The sequence below is a fragment of the Vombatus ursinus genome, unplaced genomic scaffold (assembly GCF_900497805.2).
Source record: "Vombatus ursinus unplaced genomic scaffold, bare-nosed wombat genome assembly UNPS02012082.1, whole genome shotgun sequence".
Classification (NCBI taxonomy): domain Eukaryota; kingdom Metazoa; phylum Chordata; class Mammalia; order Diprotodontia; family Vombatidae; genus Vombatus; species Vombatus ursinus.
The window spans coordinates 4,326,932-4,341,931 of record NW_020951860.1 but is presented as its reverse complement, the minus strand read 5'-3'; the positions used below and the strand labels follow the sequence as shown (position 1 = coordinate 4,341,931).

Here is a 15,000-nt window from a genome sequence, read left to right as displayed (position 1 = left end):
AGAACTCTGCCCTCCTGTAAGTGTCCACAGCCAGTGGCTCCCATTCCACTGCTTCTGTACTCAGCGGGTGTGTGCTGGCTCCTTTTCATCCACAAGTGAGCGTGGCATCCCCTTATCAGCAGAGGTTCCCTCAGTCTTCCCCTATTCAAACACCAGACTCCCCACACTGTCCAGGAGGTGGAAGTTCCTGTGACTGGGGTCAAGGCTACCTCCCAAACCTACTAATCCCAGGGTTCTCTGCATACTGTTTCAGCAGAACTAGCCTGGAGGTATTCAGACTTCACAAGCACCAAAACTCAGTCCTCAGGATTTTTCTTCCATTCTTCTCTGGTTGTATTGGGAGGACCACTGTTCTGCCCTAGTTCTTGTGTATTTTTATCACTCTTTGTTTGTTCTGAGGCAACATTTTGTCTTGTTTGTGGGGGAAATCTGGAGAGCTTAGAATTTTCTGACCTACTCTGTCATTTTCTCAGAATCCTCTCCCTTTCTAAATCACTACTAATTAGAGAAATGCAAATTAAAATAATTCTGAGGTACCAACTCACATCTATCAAAAATGACAAATGCTGGAGGGAATGTGAAAAAATTGGGACACTAATACTGTTAGTGGAGTTGTGAACTTATTCAACCATTCTGAAGAGCAAATTGGAACTATGCCCAAAGGGCTATAAAATGGTGAAAATCTTTGACCCAGCACACCACTGCTAGATCTGCATCCCAAAGAGAGTAAAAAAAAAAAAAAAAAGGAAAATGAAAAGGATCTATATGTACAAAAATATTTATGGCAGCTTTTTTGTGGTGGCAAAAATTAGAAATTAAGGGAATACACATCAATTGGGGAATGTGGAATAGTACTGTGCAATAGAAATGATGAGCAGGATGCTTTCAGAAAAATCTGGAAAGACATAAACTTATGCAAAGTGAAGTGAGCAGAATCAGGAGAACATTGTACACAGTATCAGCAATATTGTATGATGATAAACTGTGAATGACTTAGTTATTCTCAGCAATACAGTGATCTAAGACAATTCCAAATGACTTATAATGTAAAATGCTATCCCCCTGCAGAGAAAGAACTGGTGGAGTCTGAGTACAGATCAAAGCACAGTTTTTAAACTTTCTTTATTTTTCTTAGTGTTTTTTGGGGGGAGGTCTGTGTTTTCTTTTACAACATGACTAATATGGAAATATGTTTTGCCTTCTCAATGAGGGGGGAGGGAAACGGAGAGAATTAGGAACTCAAAATTTTAAAAAACTAATATTCATATTGTTTTTACATGCAATGGAGAAAATTGAATATTATTTTTTTAAAAAGAAATCCAAAAAGAAAAAGTGAGGAATACCTCCAACACATTGGGTGAATCCCTACGTTGAATTTATGGGAAGATACGAACAAACATTATACAGGATGGGTAAGCATGATCTGTGATATGCATATATGGCAGGAATACTAACATTGAAAACACAGATCCATTTAAATATTTGAGTACTGCATGATAGCTGCAACAATCTAAACAGAAAGAATAATTGCAAAATGATCAAAACTGAGTGTTGCAAAACTATAATGACAAAACCTGGTCCCAAAGAAGGCACTTTTCCCTGCTTCTTTGTAGAGGTGGGAGATTAGAGGTGAGGACAATTACATATAATGTCCGACTTTTTTGATATGTTGGTTAGGTTTTAAAAAATAAATTTCTATTAATATATTTTGGTTTTCCATCACCTAAATTTATCCTCATGTCCTTCCTCCTCTTTCTTCCTAGGGAGACATCCCATATGAAAAAGTTTTTGTTTTTACTTTTTTAAGGAAAGAAAAAAGAAGAGAAAAAAAGAAACAAAATTGGTCAATAATTTTTTAAAAGTATACAATGTTGTACATCCATTCCCTGTCCCGTCCCCCATCTGGGCAAAGGCATGGGAAGCGGTGTCTTCTCATATCTCTTCTATTCAACCAATTTGTTTTTTTGTAATTTCACAACATTGTTTTCTGTTGTTTTGTTATTATCATTTTTTCCATTAACATTGTTGTTCACTTCATTTTATGTCTGTTCATCTAAGTCTTTACGTGTCTCCTGGCATTTATTTTATTTGTCATTGCTTACATCATGGTAACACTTTATTACATTTATATACCACAATTTGCCAGTCATTCCCCAGCCAATGGGCATCTACTTTGTTAACAGTTCTTTGCTACTGCAAAATGTGCTACTATAAATATTTTATAGTGTCAAGATCCCCATGCCAAGACCATCCCTCTCTTTCTACTATCAGGAGACACCCTGTTTTCCAGAGCTAAAGCCCAGCAAGCAAACTGTGCCCTAAGGTTGGCATAACAACAATCCTTTGCTCTCACCCTCTGGATGAACTCAACCACAGCAAAATCCCACAATTGTTTCACACCAGCACCAGGTAGTCTCTGAGCTCAGCCACAAACGTGTGGTACCCTGCTATGGATCAGACTTGTCTCATTATTGCTGTTACCCCTCATTATCAGGGCTACAGCTCATTGTGTAGCCACTAGTATACATATTGAGATTTGCCCCTGCTAAAGCGGGTCTCCTAGTAGAGAAGGCCCTGGTACTTATGTCTAGTTTGCCTCCTCCAACAGAATAAGGAAAGCTTTGTGCTTATGACCACTGTTATCTCTTTGTTTTTATTTTGTTTTTCAGAGTTAACTGTGGTTGTGATAACCTGTGTGAGTTCTTCATTATTTTCAGAGTTAACAGCGGTTGCATAACCTCTGTGATTCTTTGGTCATTTATTTTTAGAGTTGACAAGTGTATATGGGGATTTCCTTCTCATCAATGACCATCTTGGGGTATATACCACTGCTATGCATATGCATAGCAGTGAAATCCCTGGGTCAAAGAGTACGGACATTTTAGCTACTTACTTGCATAATTCCAAATTACCTTCCAAAATGGTTCTACTAGTGTTAGTATTTTTCCAAAACCCTTTCAACATTGACTTTTAGTTTTTGTCATCTTTGCCAATTTGCTGGATGTGAGGTGAAAATTGAGGGTTGTTCTGTTTTGCTTTTGTTTTGTTTTGTTTCAATTCTTATTAGAACATTATTTACAAGGTTATTAATAGTTCACAGTTCTTCTGAGAACTATTTGTTCATATTCTTTTACCACATCACTATTGGGTAATGTCTTTGGGTCATCTTGGATACCAAATTCTTATCTGAGAAATTTAATACTAAGTTGTTGTTTTCTCCCCATTTAACTTCTTCTCTACTTATCTTAGATGTATTTTTGTTTGTGCAGAAGCTTTTCAATTTCACATAGTCAAAACTATCTGTTTTATCTTTTGTAACTACCTCTATCCTTTATTTGATTAAGAATATATCCCATGGTCGTGGTCATTGGTTAGTTTTAATAAACTTTTTCTCATTCCTCTTTTTTGTTCTTTGTTATAGGAAATGGTTCTCTGAAAGTAGAGGGGGATAGATTGTGCTACTGTCAGCAATAGAAAAACCAAAAACATCAATAAAAATTTATTTTAAAAAATGTTTGAGTATTGAATTGAGTAGAGGTTTTTTTTTTCTATGATCCAAAAGCATTCACTGCCAAAGTATTCCCCTAAATATCTCACAAGCTGAGCCTTCACCTTGGCCCCTTTCAGTTAGCCCTATGCTCAGGCCCCTGGTCTCTGTCACTGGAGACTATGTCAAAGATGATTGATATCTGTGCATGAAGAGCCACTCAGGAAGAGTGGAGCATGGAGCTTTATATTCCAAAAGCTCTCCTTTGTACTTCTGACAGGAGTTGAGGGGATGTCAGTGGGCACCTCCCTCCCACAAGGGGCTCTTGCTCTGGACTTCTATGGACCAGGTCCAATCTTGGGTGAGCCTGAGCCCCCAAAGGGAGGAGTGAAGCTTTTTTTTTTTTTGCATTCTATACCTCATTGTGCCCCCATCCTGGAGTCCCAGGGAAAACTTCATGTATCTTGGTTTTAGCTGTTAACAAGGTCTCTTCTAAAAAAGTTATTCAATGTACAAAGTAGTAATTATCAGGTATACGAAGTTGTTTATTTCCTCCACTGTAAAAGAAATGCTTATAACAAAAGACTCATAAGCAATCACTGGCAAATACTGAAAACATAAAACAATAACCCTTCAATCCTAATCTGCTTTCTCAGGAGTAGGAAGACTCTTGGGATACTTGGAGTTTTGCTAAACAGATTTTACTTTCACCTTAATCTGTGCTATCTGAGCAATAACTCAAAATCCAGGTTTTCTGGTCAGCCAGAGCATACCTCATTCTCCTGGCAATGGTATCCTCTCCTTTGAGAAGGATATAGCTGCAGAGTGTACCTCCTGCTGCCAGCCAGCACCCAAGGGCTTCCAACCTCTAGAACATACGAGGCAGCCTCCAAGACTGAAAATACCCATCTCAACATTGCTTTTGACCACCTGTGCTCAGGAAGAGAAACGAAGCAGAAGATGCAGCTAGGGATTGTCTCAGGCTCATTGGTAGAAGGTACCGTGTGTAAAAAACTTGTACTTGCTATCAAGTGCACATCGCTACAATAGCTGCCACTGGGTCAGGGAAGGGGAGAGAAACCACCATAGGGGTTGAGGGAAGTAAGAAACAGACAGACAGACGATCTCTGACTTCATTTTTTAAAAATCTATTAAGTGGGAGGCTTCCTAGATCAGACATCAATTCTTTTGATATAATGCCCCACCCCAGGCCACGTAGACCAAGAAGAATCATGTATGCTCTTTAACAAGGAACATTTAACCCACTAGAAGGGGCTAGGGTATAGGTTCTCCTAACTACTCTATTACATATCAGTCAGCCAGGGTCTTCTTAGCTCAGGACATGCAGGAAGTGACAAGACCTAAATTCAAACCTGGATCTTTTTGGTTTAAATCCAGTCTAATTTCCACCCTTCTATTTCAACTAAAGTCTTAAAAGAAAAAAAAAAATCATGGGATGCTAGTTCTACTTCCTCCAAATGAAACACTATAATTTTGTAAGAATAGCTAAGCCTGATTAACAGGTAAGTATCTTTTCGTCTTTTGAACCTCTTATCTGCACTCTAGGGGAAGCATCAAGAGGAGCAGACAGAGTGCTGGGCTTAGAGTCAAAAAGACCTCGGTTCATATCCCATCTCTGACATTTACTAGATGTATGGTCCCCATGTGCCTCAGGAAACCCCCTAGAATTTACTCATGAAATCATAAAGGATTACAGAAGAGTTTCTCATAAAACAAAATTAGAGGTGCTTTTCATAGCACCTATAGTCCTGAACACAAGACAGCCTTAGGTGGGACAAAAGCAGTAACTGCATTCCTTTTGTAAAAGTGTTACGCATCCTGTTTTCTAACATAGAATAAAATAGCTTTGATGGTTCAGCCCTGCACCTGAAGCTTTTCATGCACAAGACTTCTGTTTCCAGACCATCCTGTGAAATTGTTCATATGTATGGTACTATATTGCTCAATGAAAAAGACTCAGATAGGAAATCTGAAAATCTTGGTTCTAACATTTGCTGTCTGTGAGATTTAGAAAATGGTCACCTCTCTGAACCTCAGCTTCCTCATCTATAAAATGGGAATAACAATATTTGTACTTCCTACCTCATAGTGTTGTTGTGAGGAATGCACTTTGTAAACTTTAAACCAGTACAGAAATATGAATTATTTTCAGTATACACTGCATATACTGTGTTGACCTCCTTATATGGCAACAGTATGGATGCCAGAAGTCAAAATGCCTTTACAAATGACTATTATATGATCAGTTGATCAGGATCTGAGCATTTCCACATAATACTCTTAAATCCTGGAGTCCATTTTAACATATACATAAAATGCCATTATTATGTTCATATTGTTTCTGGTCATTTATCCAATTACTTTCTGTAGCCAAATGACTAAATGGCAACCTGATTAAAAGATGCTAAGATTACTAGCACCACACTGGATTTAGTTTATAGCTAATATTAATATTTTTCATAACCATGATTTTCCTGTTTATTGTTATTATAAGCAAGTTATGTCAGGATCCAATTATTTTGAAGAAACTAGTAAGTCGAAAAATCCAGTTCCTTTCCCCCCAAAAAAATTCAGCACAGAAACTGCTAAAAATATGAAGCAAAGCTTCTTGTTCTTTTCAGTTTCTTAAAAGACTCAAAATAATGCGTTAAATTTCGTGACAAATTACCCAACTTATCCAGAAAATTCAGCTAATAAAAACCAGGGGTCCCAGAATTATCTCGGCAAATTAAAAAGTTGCCTAAACTCTCTACATCTGCCTCAATTCTCTGCCTCACTTTCTTTGCATCAGAGGCAGAAGTTGAACCCAGATATTCCTGAAACCGGTGCTAGGTTTCTAGCCACTACTCTCCTCTATTTTATAAGAATAAGTAAATCCAATTTTTAAACTTTGTCATAAATAGCCGAAGGCAGAAGCATTTACTTATCTGGTCAAGCATCTTCCTTTTCTATCAGTTAATCAATAGTGTCTATTATGTGCCAGGTATTGTGCTAAGTGCTGGGGATACAAAAAGAGGCACATGACAGTACTAGCCCTCAAGAAATTTAGTCTGTTTAACTTTGAGTGGGAATATAGTCTTTAATTCTTTATTTAATCAATATTTTATATCAATAGTTATATATTTCCTTACATTTTAATCAATAATTATGTATTTCCTAAATAGCCCATATCTTCAGCATCTTCAGAATTGAATCGCTATTTTTGTGTAATGATTTTGAATTTCATTTCTCCCAGGCAGAATTATTTTTTTTTTAATTTCTTAGTTCTAAAATATCAACATAACACATGCAAAAAGTTTTTTGTAAATCACCATAACAAATAAACCTTTACCCATCCAAATGGTTTCAGGTGCTGAAAAACCCTGAAGTGGCTTCGAATATGCCAAATTTACTCCGTAGACTTTTTGGGAAAGAATTCTTCAACTTAGCCCTGGACCACTGCAAAAGAGATAAACCAAGTACAGGGAAGTATGAGGGGCGTGCACTTACTGCAGGCAGTGAAACGGGAGCGAGGAGGCTCGGCAAGACAGACCCTGCTTCTGAAGCAGTGGAAGAGGTTCCTTGAGCATCTGTCAGGAAAGCGTTCTGCTTTCATCTATGCCTTTCTTGGGTATATTCTACCTCTTTTCTACAGAGGGCAACTGTGAGCTCAGTTGAGTTTTGATTTCCCCTAGAATGGAAAGTGAAACTCAGCAAGCTGTAGCGGCACCGTTGTGAGCAACGGCGGCTTCTGAGGCCAGCGTGGAAGCAAAATTTCTTCCAGCTGCGAAGAAAGAGGGAGGAGAACCGGGTAAATTACCGTTTGCCTGCACAAGTCATTGAGGAACTGCCACGCCTCTACCTCGAAGCCTGGAGCAGATCCAGGTACACTGGAGTTGACAGAATGGGGATGGGATAGAACAGATGTGAGACGTACGTTTTGTTTCGGTCAGGACTTTGATTTTACAGTTTGATGTATATTGTGCACATAAGTATTTTTACATGGGTGTATATGTGTGGGCCTGTTACATAAACAAAAGTTCTGAGAAAATAAATGACGGTCCATATACTTAAGAATATTCATAGGAACGGTTTCAGTTCTTTTTAGTTCTAGTTTAGTTTTAGTGTGGATACACACATACATACACACACGAAACAAGGTAGAAGCCCATGGAATGGGAAATGACTAAACAAGTGATGGTACCAGAATGTAGTGGAATATCATTCCACCTTTAAAAATGAAGAATATGGGGCACAGTGGATAGAGCACCAGTCCTGAAGTCAGGAGGACCTGAGTTCAAATCCAACCTCAGGCTAAACACTTGACACTAGCTGTGTGGCCCTCAGCAAGTCACTTAACCCCAATTGCCTAAAAAAAAAAAAAAAAGAAAGAAAGAATACAAAAACTCAGAAGCATGGGAAGACATAAATGAACTGATGTGCTATAATGTAAAGAAAACCTGGAAAACAGTATACACAATTAAAATGGAAAGAACAATAAAATCAAACTGAGCAGAGTGTAATTGTAATGACAAAACTTATCTCAGAGATGTTGAGAAAATTTGTGTTCTTCCCTTTGCAGAGGTTGGAGTGCAACATTGCATATAACATGGGACACAGTTGTGTTGGTTGTGTTAGCTGAACTGCTCTTTCCTCTGTTTTATTCTGTTAGACAAGATAGTTCCCCAGGGAGAAAAAGAAGGAATATATGGCTATTAGTCTAATATTTTTAAAAGAAAAAGAAAAAAATTATAAATTCCCATTAATAAGAACAATAAAATAGGAGTTGGTGCAGAACCCAAAAGGGATAGAATGTTCCCAAAAACTGATAATACAACCAACCATATACAATCTGAAAAAAGAGAAAAGGGGAGGCATAGTTGCTATGGAAAGAACACTCTCTGGGCAGAGAGTTGGAAGCTTTGGGTTCTAAATAATTAAATGTGTAAGCTTAGAAAGGTCGCTTCACTTGTCTGGGCCTCTGAGATATCATTTGTAAAGGAGCTTGGACTTATCCATGTCTGAGGTCTCCTCCATTTCTAACATCGTTTTATAACCAATGGGACTATGTTGGGTTAGATGAGCTCTCAACAGCATTGATTTTTTTTGAACCATAAAAATTTAAAAACATTTTAATAGATGCCAATAATCTCCAAACTACATGGAATGAAAGTTTTGAAAATATAGAGACCTATTGTAACCCAAAGTTTTAAAAACGCATGTTAAACAATTGTTTATAAAATAAAAAAACTTTAATAAAAAAAATCAAAAAACAAAAACAAAATAAAATAAAATAAAATGAGGGGCATTTAAAAAATATAGAGAGAGACCTAGAAGAAGAAATTAAAACCATGTGGGAACAGGTTGAGATACAGCTCATTCCTACCATCCTTTCATTTTTTTAAATAATATTGTATTTTTTTCCCCAATTACATGTCAAAACAGTTTTTTAACATTTTTTTAAAGTTTTGAGATCCAAATTCTATCACTCCATCCCTCCCTCTCCTTCCCCTTCCCTGAGACAGTAAGCAATCTAGTATAGGTCATACACAGGCAATCATGTAAAACATTTCCATATTAGTCATTTATACAAGAAGATTGAACAGAACAAAAAAGAAAAAAAGAAAGTATAATATTGCTGTTACTGTGTACGATGTTCTCCTAGTTCTGTTCACTTCACTTTGCATCATCTGTTCATATAAGTCTTTCCAGGTTTTCTTTTCTTCTTATTCATTCATTCATTCATTTGTTTATTTTTATTTATTTTAGTTTTCAACATGCACTTTTGTAAGATTGTGAGTTCTAAATTTTCCCCCTTTCCTCCCTCCCCACTACCCAAGGTGGCATGCAATCCAATATAAGCTGTATATGTGCAATCATATTAAACATATTTCCACATTAGTCATGTTGTGAAAGAAGAATCAGAACAAAAGGGAAAAACCACAAGGAAGAAAAGAGAGAGAGAGAGAGAGAGAGAGTAGTGTGCTTTGATCTGCATTCAGACTCCATAGTTCTTTCTCTGGATGTGGATAGCATTTTCCATCATGAGTCTTTTGGAGTTGTCTTAGATCATTGCATTGCTGAGAAGAGCTACGTCTATTAAAGTTGGTCATCACATAATGTTGCTGTTACTGTTACAGTGTTCTCCTGGTTCTGCTCACTTCACTCAGCATCAGTTCATATAAGTTTTTCCAAATTATTCTGAAGTCTACCTGTTCATCATTTCTTATGGAACAATTGTATTCCTTTAGTTCACACACTACAACTTGTTCAACCATTCCCCAATTGATGGGCATCCCCTCAATTTCCAATTCTTTGCCACCACAAAAAGAGCTGCTGCTATAAATATTTTGGTACCTATAGGTCCTTTTCCCTTGAAAAAAATCTCTTTGGGATATAGGCCTGGCAAAGATATTGCTGGGTCAAAGGATATGTTTTACATATTTTACAAGTTTTATAGTTTGTTTTGTTTTTTTGTGCTAGGCAATGGGGTTAAGTGACTTGTCCAGGGTCACACAGTAAGTGATAGGTGTCTGAGGCCAGATTTGAACTCAGGTCTTCCTGAATTCAGGGCCAGTGCTCTATCCACTGTGCCACCTAGCTGCCCCCATGTTTATAGTTTTATAGCCCTTTGGCATAGTTCCAAATTGCTCTCCAGAATGGCTGGATCAGTTCACAATTCCAACAACTTTGTGTTAGTGTCCCAGTTTTCCACATTTCCTCCAACACTTATCACTTTCCTTTTTTGTGTCATATTAGTCAAACTGTAGGGTTTTGAGGTGGTACCTCAGAGTTGTTTTAATTTACATTTCTCTAATCAATAGTGATTCAGAACATTTTTTCATATGACTATATTTTTAACAGCATTGCTTTTAAAAGGAAATATACAAAAATTGGAAGAAAAGGCACATAACAAAGGGGAAATTTAAAAGTTAGGCATAGATACATGATATCAGCAAATGAAAGCCCCAAATGAGCTATGGACAACTTTTTTAAAGTATACTTATAAAAATAAGTTTACCTATATGTGTTCAGAGTAGAGTGAATAGAGTGGCAATACCTTTTCTGACTAGTTATAAAACAGTAAATTCTCCTAGGATAAAGACCCACTCTTTAGAACATAGTAACACTACCAGCCAGCCTAGGCCCTTCAGAATTTCAGGTGTAGGTAGACAAGACATTAGTTCTGATGAGGATTATGATCAGGGATCAGAATAATTTAGGATATCCCAAAGGAAACTGGGGAAATGGTAATCCACATAGCCAGATAGATGATAAATGCTAATGTTTACCCATACAATGCATGCCTTAAATCTAATTGCTTATGTTTATTGATACATGTGTTAATTACTTAATGTTAAAGTATGTTTTTGCTTTACTGTTCTTTCGTTTATGGATATATTTAATGATATATAATATATTGTAAAGATATGTAATATCACTGATGTATGTTATATATTCTACCTGTAAACGAGGCCTATAGTGACTAAAACAGCCTATCAAGTGGCCTGTCTATTGCATGTATTATTGCTGTATATTTGCTGAACATAGCGTTGTAAGAGGATTGCCTGAGACAGAGAGTTACCTTCCTTATTCTTTTATGTACTGATGCATATTTCATGCTATCTTGTTTGATTTTAGATGGATGTCTAGCACAACTTATTTGCAAATTTCTTTTTTTTAATCTTTTGAGTTTTTTCCAATTACACGTAAAAATAATTTTTAACATTTAAAAAAAATTTTAGTCCCAAATTCTCTCTCACCATCCTTCCCATTCCCCACTCAAAGCAAGTAATTTGATAAAGATTAAATATGTGCAGTCATGCAAAACATATTTCCCTATTAGTCATGTGAAAGAAAACACAGACATCCCCCCCCCAAAAAAAGAAAAAGAAAGTTAAAAATGTATCCTTTGATCTGCACTCAGGATCCATCACAACTTTTTGTATCATGAGCGCTTTGGAATTGTCTTGAATCATTGTATTACTGAGAATAGCTGTCATTCACAGTTGATCATCATATAATGTTGTTACTGTATATAATGTTCTCCTGGTTCTGCTCACTTCACTTTGCATCAGTTCATGTAAATCTTTCTAGGTTTTTCTGAAAGCATCCTGCTCATCATTCTTTATAGCATAATTGTATTCTACATTCCCCAAATGATGAACACCCCCTCAATTTTCAATTCTTTGCCAATACAAAATGAACTGCTATAAATATTTTTGTACATCTAAGTCCTTTTCTTTTTCTTTTTTTAAAATCTCGTTTGGATACAGACCTAGTAGTGGCATTGTTAGGTCAAAAGATATGCACAGTTTTATAACAATTTGAGCATAGATCCAAATTGCTCTCCAGAATGGTTGAATCAGTTCACAACCCCACCAACAGTGTCCCAATTTTCTCACATACCCTCCAACATTTGTCATTTTTTCCCTATCATATTAAGCCAATCTGATAGGTGTGATGTGGTACCTCAGAGTTGTTTTAATTTGCATTTCTTTACTCAATAATGATTTAGAGCATTTTTCATATGACTATAGATAGCTTTGATTTCTTCATCTGAAAACTACCTGTTCATGTTCTTTGATCATTTATCAATTGTGGAATAACATATCCTTATAAATTTGATTCTGTTCTCTATTTATTTGAGAAATGAAGCCTTTAATCAGAGCAACTTAAGGTAACCCCCAACCCCATACACACACACAATTTTCTGATTTCCTTCTAATCTTGGGTGCATTGGTTTTGTTTGTGGAAAATTTTTTTAATTTAATATAATCAAAATTATCCATTTCATATCCCATTATTCTCTCTACCTCATTTGGTCATAAATTCTTACTTTATCCATAGATATGACAGGTAAACTATTCTATGCTCCCCTAATTTGCTTAAGATATTACCCTTTATATCTAAATTGTGTGCCCATTTTGACCTTATTTTGGCAAACTGTATGAGATGTTGGTCTATACCTAGTTTCTGCCAAACTGCTTTACAGTTTTCCCAGAAGTTTTTGTCGAATAATGAGTTCTTGTCCCCAAAATTTGAATCTTTGGGTTTATTGAACACTAGTTTACCATGGCCATTTACTACTGTATGTTGTGTGCCTAATCTATTCATCTGATCTGCCACTCTATTTCTTAGCCAGTACCAGATTGTTTTGCTGATTAGCACTTTGTATTACAGTTTGAGATACAGTATGGCTAAGCCACCTTCCTCCATATTTTTTCCATAAATTCTCTTCATATTCTTGGCCCTTTGTTTTTCCAGATGAATTTTGTCATTTTTTCTAGTTCTATAAATAATTCTTGGTAGTTTGATTGATATGGCACTGAATTAATTTAGGTAGAGTTGTTATTTTATTATATTGGCTCAGCCTACCAATGAGCAATTAATATTTTTCCAATTGTTTAAATCTGACTTCATTTGTGTGAAAAGTGACTCCCAAGCGTTCTATATTCTCTACTATTATTTTAAATGGAATTTCTCATTCTGTATCTTGCTGCTGGATTTTGTTGATATTATATAGAAATGGTGATGATTTATGTGGGTTTATTTTATATCCTGCAACTTTGCTAAAATTGTTAATTGTCTGAGCTAGTTTTTCTAGTTGATTCTCTAGGATTCTTCAAGTATAGCATCATATCATCTGCAAAGAGTGATAATTTTGTTCCCTCATTGCACTGTTCTAATTCCTTCAATTTCTTTTTCTTCTCTTATTGCTATAGCTAGTATTTCTAGTACAATATTGAATAAGAGTGGTGATAATGGGCATCCTTGCTTCACTCTAGTTCTTGTTGGGAAGGCTTCTAGCTTATCGCCATTACAGACAATGCTTGCTGATGGTCTTAGATAAATACTACTTATCATTTTAAGGAAAGCTCCATTTATTTCTATGCTTTCTAGTGTTTTGAATAGGAATGAGTGCTGTATTTTGTCAGAAGCTTTTTCTGTATCTGTTGAGATAATCATATGATTTCTTTGGTTTTGTTATTGACATGGCCAGTTATGTTGATAGTTTTCCTAATATTGAACCAGCCCTGCATTCCTAGTATAAATCCTCCCTGGTTGTAGTGTAAAATCTTTGCGATGCATTGCTGTAATCTCATTGCTAGTATTTTATTTAAAATTTTTGCATCAATATTCATTAAGGAGATTGGTCTATAGTTTTCTTTCTCTGTTTTTGCTCTTCCTGGTTTAGGTATCAGTACCATACATGTGTCATAAAAGGAATTTGATAGGGCTCCTTCTTTGCCTATTTTTCCAAGTAGTTTATATAGTATTGGAATTAATTATCTTTAAATGTCTGGTGGGATTCAGTTGTGATCCATTTGGTCTTGGGGACTTTTATCTTAGGGAGCTCATTGATGGCTTCTTCTATTTCTTTTTCTATAATAAGGTTATTTAAGTATTTTGTTTCTTCTTCTATTAATCTGAGAGATTTGTATTTTTGTAAATATTCATCTATTTCACTTAGACTGTTAGATTTGTTGACATATAATTGGGCAAAATAGCTCCTAATAATTGTTTTAATTTCATTGGTGGTAAATTGATTTTGATTGTGATTTAATTTTCTTCTTTTTCTTTAATCAAATTGACCAATGGTTTATCTATTTTATTGATTTTTTTCATAAAATCAGTTCCTAGTTTTATTTATTAATTCAATGGTTTTCTTACTTTCAACTTTATTGATGACTCCTTTGATTTTCAGGATTTCCAATTTGGTGTTTAAGTGGGGGCTTTAAATTAGTTCTTTTTCTAGTTGGTGTTTTTTTTTAGTTGCACGCCCAATTCATTGATCTGCTCTTTATTTTGTTGTTATAAGCTTTTAGAGATATAAATTTTCCCTAAGTACTGCTTTGGATGCATCCCACAAATTTTGTTATATTGTCTCATTACTGTCATTCTCTTTAATGAAAATAGATTGTTTCTATTTGTTCTTTGACTCACTCATTCTTTAGGATTAGATTTTTATTTGAAAATTTTCAAACCACAAGGAGAAATGAAACACACACACCCCTAGCCCTGACAGGTAGGCAGGGTAGGAAATGAAGGAAATAGAAACTCTTAAGAAGAAATGGAAAGTATGACAAAGCATTGTGGGAAGTGTAGTTTTTTTAATCCCCCATTACAATCCACCTCACTCCCATTTTCCACTGGAGAGGATGAAGGAATTTTTGAGCAATGAAAACAGTAGGATTAGATTTGGACTGGGCCCTGGGGAAAAGGAGCTGGATTCAGAAAGAAAGAGCAGGGAATTAGAGTTCCCATCTGCAAGCCAATTAGTTGGCCATTCCTTACCCAGCTTTCTATGGCTAACTGCAGCTGGACCAATGACAGCCGCTGAGATGCAGTTTTTCCTTGTTGGAAGAGAGAGATTTCAAATGTATAAAGAGTACACATTATCCTTGTAGCTCACCTGTGTGGTTGCAGCTTCAATCAAAGAATATGTGTTGTTGGGAATACAAAGGAATTAAATTGTTCTTATCTCCCATCCTTTCACTCTTTTTCCCCTC

At 36.0% G+C, this 15,000-nt stretch overlaps 1 protein-coding gene and 1 long non-coding RNA gene across 6 annotated transcripts in view; one reads left to right on the top strand and one right to left on the bottom strand.

Moving 5' to 3' along the window:
* The window catches only part of USP18 (ubiquitin specific peptidase 18), a 47,145-nt gene extending 39,960 nt beyond the window's left edge, over positions 1-7,185 (bottom strand). For 4 of the 5 annotated variants that reach the window (XM_027857334.1, XM_027857330.1, XM_027857331.1 and 1 more), the window contains exon 1: positions 6,998-7,185. In XM_027857334.1, the coding sequence (XP_027713135.1) occupies positions 6,998-7,103 (106 nt within the window). In that variant the 5' untranslated portion in view covers positions 7,104-7,185. The remainder of the gene's footprint in view (positions 1-6,997) is intronic. The other variant, XM_027857333.1, reaches the window with a different exon arrangement.
* An 8-nt stretch (positions 7,186-7,193) lies between these two features.
* LOC114039542 overlaps positions 7,194-15,000 on the top strand; it is a 33,112-nt gene continuing 25,305 nt past the window's right edge. Inside the window, exon 1 of the long non-coding RNA XR_003568684.1 lies at positions 7,194-7,372. This is a non-coding gene — a long non-coding RNA (uncharacterized LOC114039542). The remainder of the gene's footprint in view (positions 7,373-15,000) is intronic.